This window comes from Mytilus trossulus, chromosome 2, assembly GCF_036588685.1.
Source record: "Mytilus trossulus isolate FHL-02 chromosome 2, PNRI_Mtr1.1.1.hap1, whole genome shotgun sequence".
In the NCBI taxonomy this organism is placed as follows: domain Eukaryota; kingdom Metazoa; phylum Mollusca; class Bivalvia; order Mytilida; family Mytilidae; genus Mytilus; species Mytilus trossulus.
The window spans coordinates 48,674,006-48,689,342 of record NC_086374.1 but is presented as its reverse complement, the minus strand read 5'-3'; the positions used below and the strand labels follow the sequence as shown (position 1 = coordinate 48,689,342).

The 15,337-nt window shown below is 34.2% G+C and overlaps 1 protein-coding gene across 2 annotated transcripts; it reads left to right on the top strand.

Moving 5' to 3' along the window:
• The first annotated feature begins 1,895 nt into the window (after window positions 1-1,895).
• Window positions 1,896-5,655, top strand: LOC134707453 (uncharacterized). Of its 2 annotated transcripts, XM_063567200.1 has the most exons (3): window positions 1,896-2,253; window positions 3,360-3,566; window positions 4,077-5,655. In XM_063567200.1, exons 1-3 carry the CDS (start codon window positions 2,091-2,093, stop codon window positions 5,198-5,200), a joined length of 1,494 nt encoding a protein of 497 aa, XP_063423270.1. In that variant the 5' UTR covers window positions 1,896-2,090; the 3' UTR covers window positions 5,201-5,655. The 2 variants fall into 2 exon arrangements, with proteins under 2 accessions (XP_063423270.1, XP_063423271.1); XM_063567201.1 differs by lacking the exon at window positions 3,360-3,566.
• Window positions 5,656-15,337: the final 9,682 nt, after the last annotated feature.

The window sequence follows — 15,337 nt, the reverse complement described above, 5'->3', positions numbered from 1 at the left end:
AACCGTTCAACCAAAGCTTTTAAAATATTAATATGTTGTTACTGACAACAAAATGAAGGTCACGTTCAATAATGCCAATTTTGACTTTTACCGCTCAGGAGTTATGGTTCTTGAAAGATTGAAAAATGGCATTTCCAGTCGTGTCCGTTCATTTACGCATGAACTGTTCAACCAAAGCTTCCCAAATTTTAATATGTTGTTACTGATGACAAAATGAAGGTTAAGTTCAATAGTTTTTATTGTGCACGTTAAGTTTCATCTGGTTTTTTTCCAGGCACACCTATACATAATAATTCACTATTAAATAAAGCAATGATTGTGGTTGTACAATTTTATAGATGCTTTTTGTGCTTCTTTAGATATAGGAAGATGTGGTGTGAGTGCCAATGAGACAACTCTCCATCCAGATAACAATTTAAAAAGTAAACCATTATAGGTTAAAGTACGGCCTTCAACACGGAGCCTTGGCTCACACCGAACAACAAGCTATAAAGCTATAAAATTGTTTGTTTTTGTTCTTATTGAAATTGTGGCACAGTGATGGCTGTTGTACCTCTATTTTGAAAATTTTACCATTTTATGTCTGTTTTGTTCACACATCGTTGTGAATATAATGAAAGTTGATGCGACTGTCATACAAGTGAGAGGTTTAGCGCTATGAAACAAGGTCCAATCAACCATATTCAACATTTAAAAATGCCTGTACCAAGTCAGGAATATGACAGTTGTTGTCCATTCGTTTGATGTGTTTTATCATTTGATTTTGTCATTTGATAACGGACTTTCCGTTTCGAATTTTCCTCGGAGTTCAGTATTTTTGTAATTTTACTTTTTATACAAAAATTTACCATAGCACTTGTAAAGTTGATACAGAATATTGATCAACAAGGTCTTGGTTTCTTCCACTTTTTTTTTAGAAAAAGGACGAGACGTTCTTTGACATATCCTTGGTTCATCAGTATTCTGCACTGACACTGATGACGTTTCACACGTTTTTCTCAGTAGCAGCTCGAGGCTATCTAATACCGAATGAGTTGGGAAATGTATAACTCACGTGTAGGTAAAGTTGGTATACTTCTACAAAGGTGGGAAAGGGGGGGTGGGAGGGATGGAAAATTTCAATATTAAAATCGTTTCGTTTGTCATAGATTCTGGTATTGAGATGACAGTACTTTGTTTTAACATGCATTTTTCGATTAGCTCCGTATTTCGCCTAACCCAACAATGACTTCACCGTTCAGCTAGCAAGAAAGCTAACCAAATATATTACCTTTGCGTACACATTTGATGTTATCGACTGTAAGTGATTTATAAACATTTTATCGGTAATTTATATAAAACTATTATTTGTACCTTCTTGGTCGATTTATGAGATTTGAACTTCAGTAAACTAATGTTGCTTAAATCTAGCTATTTTTTATGTTCTACCTATATTTTTTTCTGTCTTATTTTCCTCCTGTATTTGCATGAAATATTTACAAACGGATGCTTAGCTTAACTTTAAATAATTCACTCACTCACGGGCTCAACTCTAACTCGATCATTCATAACAATCATTAAACATGCCACAGTACGTATATTTCACCTTAAAGAGGTAAGATATTCGAAGATACCCATCACGGCAAATGTCACTGACCAGATCAAACTGTGGCCAGATTCTCGGACAACCCGTAAATTTGAATAGATTATTTACCAGATTAAAATAATGACTGTTCAAACTGAAATATGTTTATAATTGACTTTCCAAAATATGAGCAGCTTTTTTCTTCAGTTGTATGATAGCCTGTATCAAATACAAATGTATCAGAGTTAAAGATTTGTCGACTTGAGCACAAATACAAAGAAAGTTGTGTGTGTTTTCATTTACCTGGACTGAATTAAATATCTTATATATAAAAATGTATACAAAGATCGACAACCATGTAATGGTTTTTACATCATGTATACACAAAATTGTTGTTGACGAAGGTATAAATAATAAACATCGATTTGTTATGTGTATTGTAGCCTGGATTCATATGGATTAATACTAGTTATACTGAACAATTTATGCGTTATTGTAACAGCTACAAACTTTCAAAAAGTTTCAGATGGCAAACTTTGAACAACCTACATCACCTCGTTACTTAAGTTTTCTGAAGTTACTTGGTCTTGTTGTTGGATGTCTGGCAAAATTTGTGACAGGCTCATTATTTGTGTTTAATGTTTATGCCGATGATCTGAAAACAACTTTCAATTTTACCCAAAAAGAAGGTATGTATCATTAATATTAATAACTGAATCGATCGACCGGGAAAGAGAGAGATTTTTTATTGTACAGCGACAAATATAACACGGATATCAGGAACAGAACGTGTTGATGGTAATTGAGTATGAACGCTGGTGTGTACAATACACACACTAGTATGAAAAACTTTATAATAATAATTACATTAGATGTATGTTTCATTATAATACGTTATTCTGATTGGCTGCATTGCAATCTCACGTTATTCCTTAAGCAATTGCATTACACAATAAAATTTATCATTCATGATGAACCCGAGGTCCCACAAGAAAGTGCACAGGTAAATTACTAGTAAATAAAAACTTGATAAAAATCGTGTTTTCATGATCCTAGCTAAAAAATGTAATTATAAGTATTGAATGCTTTTTTTGTGACTTCATTGGGGTGTAAAAGCGTTGACCGTGCGCACATTTTTATGCCCCACCTTCGATAGTAGAGGGGCATCATGTTTTCTGGTCTGTGCGTCCGTTCGTCTGTTCGTTCGTCCGTCCGTTCGTCCGTCTGTCCCGCTTCAGGTTAACATTTTTGGTTAAGGTAGTTTTTGATGAGGTTGAAGTCCAATCAACTTGAAACTTAGTACACATGTTCCCTATGATATTATCTTTCTAATTTTAAAGCCTAATAATATTTTTTATCCAATTTCACGGTCCATTGAACATGAAAAATGATAGTGCGAGTGGGGCATCCGTGTACTTTGGACACATTCTTGTTAGAATGAGCGCTTCATACAAAATGAACTTCGGTCAACGCTATTACACCCCAATGAAGTTTCAAAACAAGCATTCAATTCTTAAGTAAACCCTCATATTACCCACTTTCTGATCCCTGCAATTGTCATCGTTTTTCGTTGTCGGCATGAAAGGACTTCACACACTTGGTCATCGAGTATCCAAGTATTCATGAAAATAGAGGTACATTTTTTTGTAAACTGGTCTCGTGTTTTGTTTGAATCCAAATTTATGGATGTATACACATACAGAATATGAACGATTTATAGCAACCCTTAAATAACTGTTATCCCTATGTAATATACAATTGAATCATTATATTGTTTTTTTCAAATTGATTTCAGTGGAACTTCAGTCGTCTTTGCTTAACCTTGGACTTGGAGCAGGTTTTTTGCCAGGTTTATTGTATGATAGTTTAGGACCTACTTGGACCTCAGGTGCTGGACTTGTCGTGTCAGTGAGTGCATACGTACTCCTTTGGAGTACAACAAAGTATACAGCGTTTTATGGCAGGAATAGTTGGTTAATAGCTATATATTTTTTCGTGTGTGGTATGTTCTCTTTCTTGAAGTTTCTTTAATAGTATAAGAAATAAACTTTTATATCTTTAAGAATAGTCTAGAAAACTTACATGTCATGCATGTCGTAATACTTCAACAGCAATGCACACATTCTCAATACCATACAGAACAAACACAAACGAAAAACAACGAAACAAAACAAAATAAAACAGCTAATCTCCATACATGTATTTGTAAAATAACGTAAAAATTAGGTCATAGTGAAAACAAAGATGGACGGATGTTAATCTACTGTTTACTCATTCAAGACATGAAAAGAAACTTTTTAAATATCATATTTCGAAGCTGTTTTCTGGAATTATTTTCATCAGGAACGGGTCGATTTTATGAGAGCTATAAAAGGATATTTAAGAACCAAATCATTTGAAGAGCTCTTTGACAACCAAAAATGACAGAAAAAGCCTTGACCAATCCATATATATTTAGTAGATATATTTAGCTGAAATAAATGACAAACTTTTTTTTATATATTTAAAACAGGTATTGGTTCTGTCTTCACGTATATGGTAGCACTAAATACGAATATAATCAACTTCCACAGTAAACACCGCGGATTAATCGTTGGAGTGCTGAATTCGTTTTTCGCCGGAAGTCCATCTGTATTTTCAGTTATTTACTACAAGGTATTAACTGGAAAGAATCGATTTGGTGATTTCATGTTGTTGTTTGCAGTCAGTTTTGCGATTGTCGACGTTCTTTGCATTATTTTTCTTCGAATATTTACATCACAAGAAATTACAGAGAATGTTTTAACTATTGATTCTACTAAAGATGAGTCAAAATATTTAAAATCTTCCGAAAAATATGAAGCTTCATACAAGTCTATTAAACCTGTTCTCAAAACAAACGGTTCAACTGGTATAGAAGAACACAGTTTTAATCAGAATGACAAACAAGATGAATCTGAAAACTCATCCGAAAGTGGAGTCAATTTGTTAGTCAATAACCACAATGGGGAACAACTGTCCATCAAACAATTACTATGCAATGCAAATTTTCATTTATTTACTTGGATGTTTGTTTTAGCAGCGTCTGTTGGATTGACTCTTGTAAATAACGTAACAGTCATCGCAAAATCTCTTCATCTGAACCAATATAACGGCAGCTTGGTACTTGTTGTTCCCATAACAACTGCAGTTTTAAGTATTTTTATTGGCGTTATTTCAGATTTATTCAAAGAAAAAATTCCGCGCATGTCGATATTAGTTTTCGCCTGTGCTTGTTTCGTATTCAGCCAAGCTATAATTTTGATATTTGGACAACTATATGTGCTACTCATAATAGGAACTTTTTTGTGTGGTTTAGGAATATCCGCACTGTGGACTTTGTGTCCTGCAGTTATGAGTGAATTATTCAGTTTAGAAAATTTAGGAAGAAACTGGGGGATTGCAATATTATTAGCAGCAGTCGTGGGCTTGATAATTCAGTTGGTATTTGGTACTATTTACGATGCACACGTTGTTGAAGGAACACTGGATTGTTATGGTATGAAATGTATAAACGGCGGCATTGCTCTCGCTTTGACTGCTGCTGTACTATCTGTTTCATTGGGTGCCGCATTTGTTCTAAAAAATCGACGGAATTCAAGTTATGTTCAAATGTAATCGATGTTTAAATTGTGAATCTAAATTACATGTCTTCAACAGTTAATTTTATGGGCGCTCCTTTTATTGATTTAATCGCTTCAGTTGTTTCGTGTATGTGCGCTTGACTATAGTGCGGTATGCCAAGCTCGCATCTCTTTTTTTTTTTTTTTTAAATCTGACAAGATAGAGATTTTCCATCAAAATTAAAATTGTTTTTATCAAAGTTTATTTGTATTGCTCACATGAGACGATCTATCTGAGCCATGAGTCTTTCTAAAGTTATGTTATTGGCTGGATATGATTAAGAATTTTAATTAAGTTCTTCGTTGTTTTTAAAATTTGCCGCCATTTGAAAAATCGCCAAATTGAGTTTTTTTGTGTGCATTTAGCCATTAAACTTTTTAGTATGTTGACTTCTTAAACTGTGTCCCGAATACTTGTAGCTGTTTCTATTTGGTCAAATTATTTGTTGTTTTAAAAGTGTTTATAATGTTGTTTTTTTTATATCCGAATGTTCAAAGATAATGACAAAACATTTAAATATTAATAAAAAAATAAGTGAAGCATGAATTTCGAGTCCTGTTACGAGCTGGTTATAGACTGATGACTTCTGCAAGGTGGTTTGTATTTTTAAAAGCAGCAAGATGAAAATGATTTTGTTGTTGCTTAGACCTACAAGACCAATGACAAGACATTTTGAAAGTATATCTGAATTTGTAATGTAATAAACTATAGAATCTTTTAAGTTAAGAAGAAAAGATATGATTGCCAATGAGACAACTCTTCACAAGAGACCAAATGACACAGAAATTATCAACTATAGGTTACCGTACGGCCTTTAAGAACTAGCAAAGCCAATACCGCATAGTCAGCTATTGCATGCCCCGAAATGACAACAAAATTACATCGTAAAATGTATGTACAAAAAATGAACGAATAGCAAATATGTAACACAGCAACAACGACACCCATTGAATTGCAGGCACCTGACTTAGGACAGGCACATGCATACACAATATGGCGGGTTTAAAGATTTAAGCGTGATCCCAACCCTCTACCTAACCTGAAACAGTACAACATAAGAACAAACTATAAAAATTAATTGAACAAGACTGATCAGATGGATACAATCTGAATTACACCCTCACATTAACACATAGTGGGCGTGACCAGGTACTTGTACATCCCAAAAACAAAAAGATACTAAGTATAAATCTGATAGTATTCGTTTTCAATCTGAATGAAGGTTTTACGAACGAATATGTCAGTATTGGATTAGTAAAAGTATAATTCACTAGTAATGCTCAAAGCCACGACTTATAATGCTTTAAAGGATAAACTTAAATTTATCGTTTCAAAAACCATGCATTTATCAAGAGATAAAATACTTGATGGAGAGTTGTCTCATTGGCACTCATACCGTATCTTCCTATATCTATTTGTATAGTACTGTAGATAACACTTGTAAATACCAACTTTACTTCCGGTAGACCGGTTAATCGGTCGAAGATTATCCGAATAACCGATAAGACAAAACGGTTCGATTTGACAACACTTTTTGAAATACTAATATCTCGAGTTTTATATTTTTTTCATTTCGATATAATTTTATTCTTTTTATATTATTTGGTTGTCTGTTGAAGTGATATTTTTCTGCTGTACCTCGTGATTTTTGTACTACCTAAATATAAATGAACTCTTGTATGCACATAGATATCAGAAGATGTGATATGAGTGGCAATGAGACAATTCTCAATTCAAGTCACAATTTTTTAAAAGTAAACCATAATAAGTCAAAGTACCGTTACAGTCTTCGACGCCGAGCCTTGGTTTACACCGATCAGCAAGCTATAAAGGGGCCCTAAAATGACTAGTGTAAAACAATTCAAACGGGAAAACAAAACCATTGGTCTTATCTATCATATGAAAAACGAGAAATTAATGAGAAACAATCATTAACCACATCAACAAACGACAACCATGCACTGAACAAGATTCAACACATATTATCATTATAGGTTTTTTATGTTTCAAAAACGTCAAAAACTGATAGTATTATTATTTTATTTGGAATATCAAGATACAAAACTTTGCGTTAAATATCAACAATCAATCGTCAATCAATAGTGTTAGCAAAAGTATTTTGGGTAATATATATATATAAATATTATAGATTATCCATATTAATTTCTTGTTACTGTACCAAGGAAAAGAATAAGTGAACCAGGTACTTTTACCCTCCTGAAGCACATAGGGTCACTGGGATTTCTATTCGGCAATCCTCGGTAGAATCCGCTACTCTCCTTCAGATCAGGGTACGGAATCGGCCGAGTTGAGTCGAATGCTGGAATTTCGTTGCAATTTATGTTTGGTATTCAAAGTTTTCCGGCTTTTTTTATAAATGGGCTGTTGTTTTTCTCTTCTCAATTTGCCAGGTATATTGTCCTACTTTTCTGTTGTTGAAAACCGGTTTGACATGTGTCATTATTGGTTACTGTCCCATTGACACGAACCTCACATCCCCTTAAGTTCAACAGTGTTAAGTTGAAGTTTATTTTGTCTTGTTTTATACTTTAAAAACGCTGTTATTGCGGCATTTTGAATGTAATTTTTTTTAACGAAATTTCAACAGTAAATGATCCATTACAGTTCCAATATCAGGTTCACTTACCTAAAAAGCAACTTAACTCGTAAAAAAACCCAAATCGAATGAACAAGTATAAAAAATTACCACTAAAAATATCAAATTTTTATTAGTCATAGCATTACTACCTTTCAGCTTAAGTTCTATGCATAATTAAATGTCCCTAACAGTTTACTTTTACGTTACAACGTATTGGTGAATATTCTCCCCTTTATGTAGAAAAGTCTAACTTCCTTTCCCTCACATAAACTGGTAGGCAAAATCCAATATTTACCATAGTGCATCCGGAACTTTCGTCGCTGGGTCTCAAAAGCTTAGAACTGCATGTGTTTTGCCTGCAATTGCTGCTTTCAGTTTTATAGTGTAATGTTGACTCACAGGCACTAGACGTTCTGTCAATAGTAATAAAATATTGGCAATGGGAAGAAAACAGTGTCCATATATATATATCCATGCCTTATATATCATGTACTGTAGTACGACGCTAGATTAAAACTGACGTGGAAAGGAAACACCCGGCCACCGAAAGCTTTATTTTGAAGCCCAGGTTGTCGTGTGGTCTAGCGTGACGGCTACAGTGCAGGCGATTTGGTGTCACGATATCTCAGTAGCATGGATTAGAATCCCGCCGAGGGAAGAACAAAAATTTGCGAAAGCAAATTTACAGATCTAACATTGTTGGGTTGATGTTTAGACGACATATATATATATGTGTGTTGTTCGGTCACTCGTTGAATATTTTTCTCTATCTGAATTCGTCGATTAGTTTTTCCTTAATTATATCCAAACCCGGTAAACCAACGGTGACATCTATGATATACAAAGCATTGAGAATACAAATTACCGCAGTAATAAATATACCACATACAATGTCAACCTCCTTTCCGACATCGGTCCATTTGATAAGATACTTATTATATTTGTCCTGTTTTCTCCTACAACAACACACATTACAGCGTAGTATTCTGGAAACATTCACAAACCCCCGCATAAATGTAGACACTGGATAAATATCATCTCGATGATAATATCGTAAGCTTAAGATAACCATTAGTACAATAACAGCACTTATGACAACATCAACAAATAAAAGAAGAGATATGGAAGATATTCGTGGACTTGAAGTTGCAGGAAGATTTCCAGATGAAAAAGTCAAGAAGACTGCAATTGCCAAGAGAACATTTACAGCATATCCGACTCTTTCTCCGCTTTCTGGTGGAAGTAAAAACACAAAAATGTTTAGAGTAATCATCACAGAAAATGGGGAGAATCAGATTCAGAACGAAAAACATGGGATTCCGTTTCAGTGTCATTGAAAATTCTAGGAGTTGAAGGTCCTCATTTTTTGTAACACTTGATTCAATTAATTCCCATGTTTTTTGTGGATTGTACCACCACAACAGAACATACTCGTAAACGGATACAATCTCGATTTCCTCACTGGTATATCCCCATGGTAATATATAAAGTTTGCAGATCTGCGTATCGAATGGATACCTCGAAACATCTGCATTACAGACAACTTCATAGTTATCTCCAGGGGTCCACGTGACAAAACCATCATTCTTGACTCTCATGACAGTATCGTCTTTATAAATAAGTTGTGCATCGTCAAAGGGATTTCCAATAATAAAAGATGGTTTCCAAATTATATGCTCTTGGAGAGTGAATTGTTCGATTCCGTTTTTTGTGCTGTTCCAAGCTATAGTCTGATCAACCCAACTTATATTAAAGTATCCAATTAAACTTAGTTTTCCTTCAACTTCGTTGAATTCCTGTATATATGTCAATTGAAAAGACATATAAATATAAATTTTTGATTTATGGTCAAGGACAGGCCGCAAATTTATGTTTTTACCGCATGTAATATTTTTGAAGAACGCGTCAAAATTCGTGTATGATACCGAGTAACTTCCTCTGAAAAACGACACCAACAGTATTAGTACAACTACATATCCACAATTTGTCATCTTCATGTTTCCAACTTAGACTTGGAGTTAATCTGTCAATTATAGAAAATTCATTTCTGACTGATTATTCTAATATGACGTGCTTCTTTTGCTTGGTAAAAAAAAAAAACATGTTCGAAATCACATAAAATTTGTATGCACATAGTTACGTATATTGATTACTGCTGAAAATTGAATTTGATCATATTGACGTGCAGTAAATATATTTCATTTACTTAAAACACTTTCAAACTCATAAATGATGCACATGTTATTATATTACGACTACAATGTATTACAAGTAATAGCTTTTCAAAAAAGGCTAGGCGTCTCTTAGCTGATGAATATGGAAAGTGTTCTCGCTTTGTATATTAATTCATTCAGAATAGTCTTGTTAAAATATGCATGATTAATGACCAGCAAAATCTAATTGCTAAAATAGAGAGGACAAATCCGATACGCGTAGCGATGGAACTGTATTGATATGGAACACGATGTTGACGTTATTGCTGAGAACGTAGTAAGATCGCGATATGAACGTACTTATAATCGTGGAAAGAACGTGATATAATCTCAAAAGAAGCGTGGTAAGATCGTGTTGCAATCGAATAACTCGTGGTATAGTCGTAGTACGAACGTGATGAGCGTAGACAGATCTTGATAAACGTAGTGAGGTCGCAGAATAAGCGCGGTGAGAACGTGGTATAATCGTAGCGGGATCGTTGTAGAAGCGTAATGATGACGTAGTAGCATCTTGAAAGCAGCGAAAATTTACATTTTCATGCCGCTCATACCGCGACCGCACCACGATCTGAATCTATTTCAGATCGCGGTAAGCGTGGTACGGTCGTGGTCTAGTGGGACTGGGGCTCAACACTAAGTTATACTACCGATTTATAAGTTTTTTTTCTGGTACCTGCATAATTTTCAATGTTCAGATGAATACATAAATTAAAAGCATTTACCAATTTTTTAAATTTAATCTTTTCAGTGATGTTCCTTATGCACCATCTTACGGTGTTTATATTTAGATACACATTAATGATTCTACAATATGTCGATACCTGATATTGGCATTGGTCATGTTTTAACGCTCTGACTGTTGATGACTTCCTTACAATAACATTGGATGTTTACGGAAGCCGACAGTGTCAGGGTAGAGTAACGACTTAAAATAAATACTCCACCCTACCACTAACCGGCTCCAGTAGATGTTGGATGTGAACATTGATATTTTAGTCTTTATAGATGCATGTTTTTTTATAAGTAGCCAGTGGCTTTGAAGTTGCTGTCGATAAATGCGAGTACTCTGAGATCTGTACTAGTGTCTTTTTATTGGAATATACTGCCCCGGGTTAGGGGAGGGTTAAGATCCCGCTAACATGTTCAACCCCGCCAAATCATGTATGTATTTGCCTGTCCCAAGTCATAGAGGAGCTTGTTATTCAGTATACTGATTTAGTGATTTTTAGTATTTTTCGTTCATTTTTTGTACATAAATTAGTCAGTTAGTTTTCTCGTTTAAATTGTTTTGCATTTGTTTGTTCAGGGGCTTTCATACTGACTATGCGATATAGGCTTAGCTCATTGTTGAAGGCCGTACGGTGACCTATAATAGTTGTTAATGTCTGTGTCATTGAATCTCTCGTGGAAAGTTGTTTCATTGGCAATCATACCACATCTTCTCTTTTTATATTCACAGATTTGGAATATTTACGGATACAGGAGATGTATCTGTCCAGTTGAAAATAGTTCTGAGTCTATAAAGATGTGTACCGTCAACTCAAAGTTTTAAGAATAAGAAAACACGTGAAGATATCACTTACGGCAACCTCTGACTAGTCAGTTTCCTGACTTGCTAACTATTGGTAACTCAAAGCTAAAAAGCCGAGTCTCTCAATATATTTCTAAGCCGTCGTACACTTAAATATATACGGGTGGCTATACCTCAGTGTGACATGATTTAAAGTCATATTAAAAGAAATCTTGAACTTGTTCGATGCACAGAAGAAACCTGCACAGAAATTTCAATGCAGAAAAACAAATGCAACGATTAATGTTTTATTTGAAATATTTTTTATGATGGACATGTTCTCGCTTGTTCGTGGGTTACGAATCAACGAATTATAGATAATACTACAAAAAAAGACGGACGGATTGAACAGCAGAATTTCAGGCTTGATAAACTACAATGTAGGAGATAAACAAATACTTCATGTAAAATGCACCATGGCACTTGAATTGCCTCAATGTAAGCTACTCAAATTGTTATTTGTAATATCCTAACAGGAAACATTAAACGTCTCGTAAGATTCATTTTGGTTTCGAAAGATTTTGATGTACAGAGTTATGGCTCTTCCAATCATCCATTTCATTTAAAAATGTTTTACTGTGCATATTTTAAGATGGATATTTTTAGTACTGGCATACACTAAAATATCAATGAATTTTGTTTTGCAGTAATTTAACATAAATTTTATTGCAAGAAACGATTTTGAAATAAGTTTAGCAAAGCTCAGTGTTAATAAATAGTTTTAACTTGGTTCTATTACATCTAATACATGTATACACAAAATGTTAGCAATGTGTGGTTGAGATGGTGGTTCTAGGTACAGTCTATGAACAGTATAGTCATTTTTTACACCTTCTTGAGACAGACTTTGTGTCCTATTAAGAGGGATTTTAACGACTAAATATATAAAATTTACTCTTCATTCCTTAAATAAAGAAATAGCATAAAACATGTGGTGCACACTGAATAACGCGCGTATGTTATTTCGAATATAGACTGACAAAATATTGCAGTTATTTCTTATAATTTAATTCAAAATTCCTTTTAAACCGGCGTAAATTATGAAAAAAACGTTGACGACGTTATGGTCACATGACAAAATTGTGTCTATTATGATATGATAAACAAAACGACGTGACCCAATCAGAAGACGCGTTACATACAAAATCAAATTATTTAAAACTAAACGTATAGCAAACTTAAAGATTGAAAATAAATATTGACAAAATTACACTGTCACGGTTATCCACTAACAGCTGCTCAAATTGTACTGGAAACGTACAAAATTTAGTGGAAAATTACAGATTATTATACCCAACTTTTTGACAGTCATATGAATCATAGGAGATGCAGTGTATACATCAATCAAACCAACAACTCTAAACTGAACGGTATGAAATTCGCTGTTTTTTGTTTGTTGTATTATTTTAGGAGAATATCAGTGTTAAAATATTCTCTTCTGTTCACGTGCAAGTGGTGGAGTTTCAAAAAAATAGTCTGACTATAATTGTTGATATGAAAAAATGAAAAAAGAAATAATCCAGAAAGGAGTGACGGAGTTTTTTTTCTTTTCTGTTTGGTCATTTTCCTCTTCGTTTAGTTTTTGCTTATTTGTATGTGTCTGCAGAAAACTAGTAGACTACACATTTTAGACAAAATGTAGTTCCTACGAATAGCTGTAACTTTGTGCAAAAGTAAAAGACAATGGGCAATGAATTGATACAAATTGAAAGGCTTCACGTTACAGGGTGACGGTAGAACCCGTGACGGAAGTTTCACGTGAATGATGAAATAAATATTTGAAAGTATGATGGGGCCAATGTTTGCCTTGTTGCCCAGATCGGAAGTACCGGTTCTTATACTATCCACTTTTCGGGAACCAGTGTGCTCTATCATGTAATATGTTGCTTTTTTTCATCACAGTCAAGTCGGGATCAGATAATTTTGCTATCAAATAACTGCCACTTTGTTTTAACTTAAGTGGAAATAGTCATCAATGCTTAAGATTTCATAGTGGTTATATTTTAGAAAACACATTTGAAGCAAGTGCGTGTCTGCATTTCTATATCATTCGTGTTTTTTTCTCTCCTTCTCTCACAAAAATACAAATACAAGCTAATGTTAAAGTAGACTTGAGGTGAATTTCTAACACAATGCCAATGAGAAAAAGGGGGGATAACCATTTAGATATGATAATATGATAAACGACCTTCACGACATCGTACCTGACGTGGGACACACACACGTTTAATAAAATGTAAATGGGGTGATTATCAAGCTCATCTTATAAAATGTTTTTAATAACATCCCCCTTTCATCGTTCATCCTAACTAGGACTTAAAAAGACTACTAGTAGCTTAGATTTTAGTCTTTCGCCTCATCGAACGTTCGGGTTTCATTCCGTTCCGTTGAGGGCGATGTTCCCAACAGACTTAGACTGTGGTTTTGAAATGAGAGAATGTTAAAGTAGACTTGAGGTGAATTTCTAACACAATGGCTTTAATTTGCATGGAATATTTGCCACTGGACGTTAAGCAAAAACAATCAAATCAATCCACTACACTTGATGCAAAGAAACACTCGCAGTGCGTAGTCTATCCGATTTATATGATATTTTTGTCAGCAGTTAGTGCACATGGAAAATTAAGTACTGCGTGAATAAAAGAAGATGAGAGGTCCTTGCCAATGAGAAAAAGGGGGATAACCATTTAGATATGATAATATGATAAACGACCCTTGACGACATCGTACCTGACGTGGGACACACACACGTTTAATAAAATGTAAATGGGGTGATTATAAAGCTCATTTTATAACATATTTTTAATAACATCCCCCTTTTATCGTTCATCCTAAATCCGACTTAAAAACGACTACTAGTAGCTTAGATTTAAGTCTTTCGCCTCATCGAACGTTCGGGTTTCATTCCGTTCCGTTCAGGGCGATGTTCCCAACAGAATTAGACTGTGGTTTGAAATCAGAATATGCAGTGCAAACTTAAATGTACAGATTATTCAATGAAAAGGGTGTACTATATCGAATTTTTGCAAAATTTTTGTTTGTTATTACGAAAAAGCCCTGACAAAGACTGATTTCATGATTGAGTCGTTGTTTTAGATTTTTAGGGATTATTAGATTTTAATGTATGCAGAACACAACTTCAAAAAACAAGAAAAACGCCACAAGCCGCAAACGTATACTATACGTATATAACCAACCAGATTTTTGCCAATACCTTCTATGAGGAAACTTTGCAAAATGGGTAGTATATAAGGGTTTCAAACCCATTACATCGTATGCTTACCTCTGAAAGACGAAGCTTGTTTTGTTACGAGTTACGTCTGGAAAACAATTTTTTGGTGTTTTTTGCTTTTTGTTTTGCGTTTGCATTGTTTGGTTTAAATTATTTTATGCAGGAAAGGGGGATACCTTGGAAAAGATTTTCAAATGATAAACATCAGCTATAAAATGCGAAATATCTTCATTGTTTAGTAAATAAGCAACAACGTGTTGACACATAAAACAGTCATATGAATCATAGGAGATGCAGTGTATACATCAATCAAACCAACAACTCAAAACTGAACGGTATAAAATATTCACTTCTGTTCACGTGCAAGTGGTGGGGTTTCCAAAAAATAGTCTGACTATTGTTGATATGAAAAATGAAAAAAGAAATAATCCAGAAAGCCGTGACGGAGTTTTTTTTTCTTTTCTGTTTGGTCATTTTCCTCTTCGTTTAGTTTTTGCTTATTAGTATGTGTCTGCAG